The sequence below is a fragment of the Anabas testudineus genome, chromosome 22, assembly GCF_900324465.2.
Source record: "Anabas testudineus chromosome 22, fAnaTes1.2, whole genome shotgun sequence".
NCBI classification, from domain to species: Eukaryota; Metazoa; Chordata; class Actinopteri; order Anabantiformes; family Anabantidae; genus Anabas; species Anabas testudineus.
In genome coordinates this window covers 20862570-20868569 of record NC_046630.1, presented here as the reverse complement: position 1 = coordinate 20868569, position 6000 = coordinate 20862570, and the positions used below count along the sequence as shown (strand labels likewise).

Genomic DNA, 6000 nt, shown 5'->3' with positions numbered 1-6000 from the left:
CCCCCAAGCTGTAGTTTTCATAATAAAATCAATGTGAAATTTTACAGGGAGCAGATGAAGTGTAGATAAGATAAAAATCTTCTTCTCATAATATACTTACTTTATATCAAATTTATAATGTAGAAAATGTTGCTAGGCATTTATATCATAAAGCCTAACCTGTTGTTTTAACCCAGTTCTTCAAAGTTGTGCTACCTTTTGCTGCCTCCATCAGCTTGATTCCTCTCTCTCTCCTCTTTTGGGAAGGCAAGCTAAGGCAACAACATCAAATTACAAAAAATGCAAAGAACTGTTTAAGGGGTTTCGTGTCTATTTTGTATTTTGCATAAGTTCCTGGAACTGTTCTATGCTGGCCCTTTCTCCAAGATAGGATCTGAAGAAAACCCTTGAGTTCAGTGATTGAGATTTCTTCTTTATTAATAAGCATGTCCTTGAAGGTACTTTACACTATTCAGCACACCATAAATTATTTCATTCTCAGTAAAACCCTCCTTGACTCCTTCATCTACCTGTTTATAGATGCTACTGATGTTACAGATGTTAATATACTTCATGTCAGAGTTTTGTTTCCCAATCTGCCCCCTGTGTATTTTAAATTCCCTCTGCTGAAAGTAAGAGAGGTCGTTTAGGGACTTGTAAGTCGCTTTGAATAAAAGTGTCTGCCAAATAACTAAACCTAAATGTAAATGTAATCTAAAGGCTTGGGGGTGGTACTGGTGTCTGTACTATTATGCTTTTGTGTGATGCCTTCTGGGGTGGCATCCGCTGAAGTAGTACATGTTTTGGTGACAGTCACTGATACGTCTGGGTGTGTTGATTGCTGTTTGGTTTAACCTGCTGTTGGGACCGGTGGAGTGTAAGTGAAGGTGTAATGTATCTGCGTCTGTGCAGACCTCCAGTCTCAACAGTTACTGTGAAAAATCATATATCATAACTATCACATAGAAGTAGTATTAGACGATTGATCTGTCTTTAATCTGTCTGTTTTCTTTAAAGTTCCACATTGTTGAGGTTTAGAAAATACCTGTTATATGGTGAATGATTACAATATGGCAAAGTAGAAATTCATTCTTAGCTCTAACAAAATCAGTTGGTTTTTCTAGTGTGCAGATGCAAAAGATGGCAGTTCACCTGAAGGACTTCAATAGATGCCTAATTTCCCAATATCGTTATACAAATTTATATATAGCTAACAAAAATAAGAATCCCTAGACATTATGCTATGATAGCTGGTGTTATACATTATACATATATTTTAAAATTGGTAGTTAGTTAGATAGTTGTAAGTCTACAACACACATCTATATTAGAAGAAATCCCCAAGAATGTGTATTTGTTACCTGGCACAAAGCCTTATTTTAATTAAAATTTAGGCTTGCTAATGTTAACATTACGACGATTTTCATTACAAACCCCCAATTTTATTCATTCCATAACCATCTTTGATGGAAATAAATTGCCGTGGTGGAACTAGGACTTTGGTTTGACAAAAGATATTTGGTAACTTTTAGCACTGCAATTTGTGGCTGTTTGTGGTTCAAACCCTGTCACACACACCAGGTTTGTCCTTGAGCAAGACACTCCACGCTGGCTCCCCCCAAGAGGATGGGTTAAATGCAGAGGACACATTTCAGTGTAACATGTACATGTGCATATGACAAATAAAGGCTGCCTGTTGCTTTCAATCATGCCTTCGTCCACTCTGGAGTCCCTCTCGCTTAAAGCTGTGTACTTTGCCAACCTAGAAACATATTCTCAGTTCATCTTTGCTGAAAAAGTTGTGCATTGACATAATGATTTCAAAATATGTACTGTGGTAATGTGAATGTATTGCTATCAGATCAAGGTGCTCCATTAACAGTGGGGCAGTTTAAAGCTCCACAACAGCAGCCTCTACAGATGGTGGCAGGCACCAGGTGGGGGAACTGACCTGACTTCAACTTCTGGCTCATCGCTCTCTTTGAGGGGAGGACATCCACTAGGTCCATTGGGCAGATTGGTCTGGCCACTTCACAAACTCCAAGATGGCGCAGTGCTTGAGGCAGCACTTTTACTGGTCAGATTGAAGAGAAGATGCAGAGCTCCACATCCACTGCTGCAGCACTAGTACTACGCAATGTGATGGTAACCTGAAAAACAAGTGTTCGGAAACACATGCAGATTTTCTTTTTTTTTTTTTAATTTCACTATGCAGTTGGTTAATCATGTCCACAACTTCAGAAGACTGTTGACAATTCAAAACAATGTATTTTACCATATGGTTCAACAGTTTGTGTATTGTAACAAACAAGTATTGTTGTTTGTCCAAAATACATTTGTGTTTTTACAATGACAGAATAAATGACTAATGGTTTCTGCAACAGAGGAAAAGGAAACCTTGCATACCTTAGTTGTTTTAGTTTTCTATCTTCAAACGTCTTTTGAAATATAAGAGTGTGTCACTTTTGTATTTAACAGCTTCAAATTAAAAGATAAATAATCCATTTAAAAAGGACTTGATTTTGAAGGAGCCAGACCGGATGTAGGTTGTCTGTTGGCGGTGCTATTGTCGACGGAACCACACAGGAAGAAAACACGGACAGGAGACTGTTTAACCAGAGCACTTTTAGTCAGAGTGGAAGGTTGGGGAATATTACCTGAGGCTGGGGCTTGTATCTGATAAAGGTACAGTACCTGTGTTCATTTGTTTGATGGCAGCATGTAGTTAGCTCCAGCGTTATGAAGGTGTATGGTGCAGCCCCAAACTGACTTGGCTAACGTTAACACTAAGTTAACGCTAGTTCTGTGTTTCGAGGCCGGTTAAATAAAAAAATAAATAATAAATAAAAATACTCCTCAAATGTAACTTATCACTGTTCACGTTAACACTTCAACACAACAGGCTCATCAACAAATTAACGTTGTCTTTAGCCTTGTCACCAACGGAAGGATCTCCCACCAACGCTCGACAAAAATCTTAGTTTAATTTAGCTAATGGCAAACAAAATGGATGCACATATGCAAAATCATTCACTGACACCGCGCTCTAAGTCTTTACTTCTGGAAAAACTAGCTTTGATAATGATTGAAACATTGCAAAGGCCCAAGAAGAGCTAACTCTGTCAACGGGACGAGGCTGACGTTGGTATTCGATTTGCTTATTCCGTTTCAGCAGTGAAAGGGAAATTGAGGGAAACTTGACTTTGGGTAAACAGCGACATTTTCTCAGTTTTTAAACCTTAATTGTGGTGAACATGAGTTCGACATCATAAAACACCCTTAGCACTGTCTGAAACCCCTTTACAAATTCGTCAAAACATTATTCTCACATGTAGAAATCCTGTAGAAAAAGAAAGATTATAGCAGGTCCAGGTAGACTATCAAGGAGATTCTTAAGACTTATGAAACCATATGTTCAGATTTGATGAATCTCAATAAAGGGACATTTTGCTATTTAGACAATTTTAGAACAGGTGGAACTCTTATTTTACTCCTCTATACGTTAGGAAATGAGAGATGGAGAGCTTTTTATTATTTAGGTATTTCAGGAAAAATAGGTTGACTTTATAATGTTATTGTATTATTGTGTTTAGACTGATGGGAAACATGAATGAAAACATTAATTTAAAAACAAGATTTGTTGAAGTATGTACTGTGTTTGTCACGGTATATTAGAAAAAGCAAATAAAGTGTAATATTTTAAAACATAGTTTTAGCTGTTTGCTCTAATAAATTGTGAAACCTTTTTCACAATTGAATTGTGAAGGAAGTTACAATTTAGTAATACAAAAGTCATTCATTCAGCTTCTTTTTTGTGGAAACATGCAGGAGATGTGAAACTGCACAAAATGTTTAGCCATTTTCTTGATTAGACATTTTAAAGGTTTCCAACAGATGTTGACAATGTTTTCCTAGGCACTGTGAACTATGATTGTTTGTGTGTTGCAGTGCACCATGTTAAATGCTGTTATGGCCTTGCATAAACAAGTCAAGAGCCAGAACACACCACCACATGGTTCTAAAAGCCTCAAAGAAATTCACATCGATGAAGAAGTCAAGATAGCAGCAAGTATCTCTCTGGAGAGATTTTGCTTCAGTGACCAAAAAGGTATCACACTTTTTTATTATCGGGTCAGTTAACAAGTTAATAACTTGTTAAACAGTTAAACAATTATTCATATGATGGATGTATGACACTGTCCTGATCCTTATGTTTGTAGTAAAGAGATAGGTGTAATGGTGTATGTCTTTTACAGTGTTCTAATAATTTCCTTTCCCTGACTAAACAGAAATGGAATTTCCCTCCTCCTTATCCAGTACTGAGAGGGCTTTCATTCATCGAATGGCACAGTCCTTTGGTTACATTTCTAAGAGCAGAGGGTAAGTTCTGCCACCAGCACCTGTGTTCTTTATCTAAAGTTCAATCACAAGAATAAATGGGATTGACCGAAATAATAGTAGCCTCACTCAGTCTCATGCAGTTGTAGAAACCCTTTACATTTTATTTACTTTCTGGTCCTAATGGAGACATGCACACAAATATACAGTTCCTTCCAAAATTATTAGAAATGACAAGGTCAGTTATTTCTGTTTGTTGTACACTGTACAAGACATTTTCGTTTAAGTTCAAACGATGACTATGCAAGCTTAGAATTTCTTCTTTAATCTCTTGGTATTACATACATGTATACTTCTGTAACTCCCATTTGAAGGTAAGAGGGAGAACAGACAATATGGTGTTTGATGAGAATCTGAGGATGTCGGTGGTTCTGGTGTTTCACTGATGAGAAATGTCCTCCAAGATGGGAAGAGGGACACCAATTCACAGGTTGTTTTCCCTATCTGGTAAAGCTGGCAGTATAAAACTAACTAAATGTAAAAATAAGCTGCTCAAAGCACACAAAGCTGGGTTTGACTTCTTGCACACAGGGACGATGGTAGGCACAACTACCTGGCTGAACAGAATGTTAAAGGCCTGACTGCGGAAGCAGCTATGTCTTGTTGTTGGTGTAGGTAAAGATTCTCAGCTATCTAGATAAAGTTATCAGTAAGTTGAGTCATGGCAACTGGATTTCCTTCTAGTCAGGTTAAAATGTTTCACTACTCCTCCAAGTATCTTCAGTGTGAAGGTAGTTGGTTGGAGGCCAGAAATGTATTCTTCAGGTTGGTTTCATGTCACACCTGGCCTGAATATATGATATGATTCTATAGGGTTGCAGTAGCTCAGGGGGTAGAGCAGTCACCTACAAACCCCAGGGTGAGTGGTTCAATTCCCAGTTCCTCCTGACTACTTGCTGAGTTGTCCTTGGACAAGACACCAAAACCCTGTAGTAGTGCCAACACAGTCTGAAAGCTGTCCAACTTCCCTTTGGGGAAAGGGGATCAATAAAGTATACATTATTATTATTACATAACTTAGAGGGCAAATATAGGGTTATTATTAATGAGCCTAATTAGGCCAGGTGTGAAGTGAAACTAACCTGGAGGATAAATTTGTAGCCTCCAACCAACTATCCTCAGATTGAAGAAGCTACTTGAAAAGTTTCGACCTGCGAGCCGGGTTGAAGTTGCCTGCAGCAATGAAGAGGTCAAACGGGGGTGGTCAGTTGCTCAGTCATGGTGTTGAAGAGTTCACTCATAGTCTCCTTCACGTTAGTGTTCATTTGTATATTGATGGCTACAACTATAATCCTTGTAAATCCCAGGTCAAATGGTCTGCATATCACAGTCATAACTTCTGCATGTGACGAGCAGAGAGTGTGGACTACCTTGGTATCTTGACAACTGGCAAGTTTTGTTGATGTAAGCCAGACTGCCAACCCAGAGCATATCAGACTGTGAAACTACTTGGTCACTCTGCAGAGTTGTAGAGTGTTCTGTCCAGCTTAGAGTCTGTGATATTGTTACTTAGCCAAGTCTATCAAAAAATGTGTCTTTAAATAAACTGTAAGCCTGTGATAATATTAGAGGTAAAACAGTTTGTATTTAGTTGAGATTTGATGCAAATAACCAAAATATAAA

The 6000-nt window shown here is 38.1% G+C and overlaps 1 protein-coding gene across 3 annotated transcripts in view; it reads left to right on the top strand.

Moving 5' to 3' along the window:
- The first annotated feature begins 2530 nt into the window (after positions 1–2530).
- LOC113148067 (3'-5' RNA helicase YTHDC2) overlaps positions 2531–6000 on the top strand; it is a 55345-nt gene continuing 51875 nt past the window's right edge. For all 3 annotated transcript variants that reach the window (XM_026339542.1, XM_026339541.1, XM_026339540.1), the window contains exons 1-3: positions 2531–2664; positions 3928–4087; positions 4269–4359. In XM_026339542.1, coding sequence (XP_026195327.1) covers positions 3934–4087; positions 4269–4359 — 245 coding nt within the window. In that variant the 5' untranslated portion in view covers positions 2531–2664; positions 3928–3933. The remainder of the gene's footprint in view (positions 2665–3927; positions 4088–4268; positions 4360–6000) is intronic.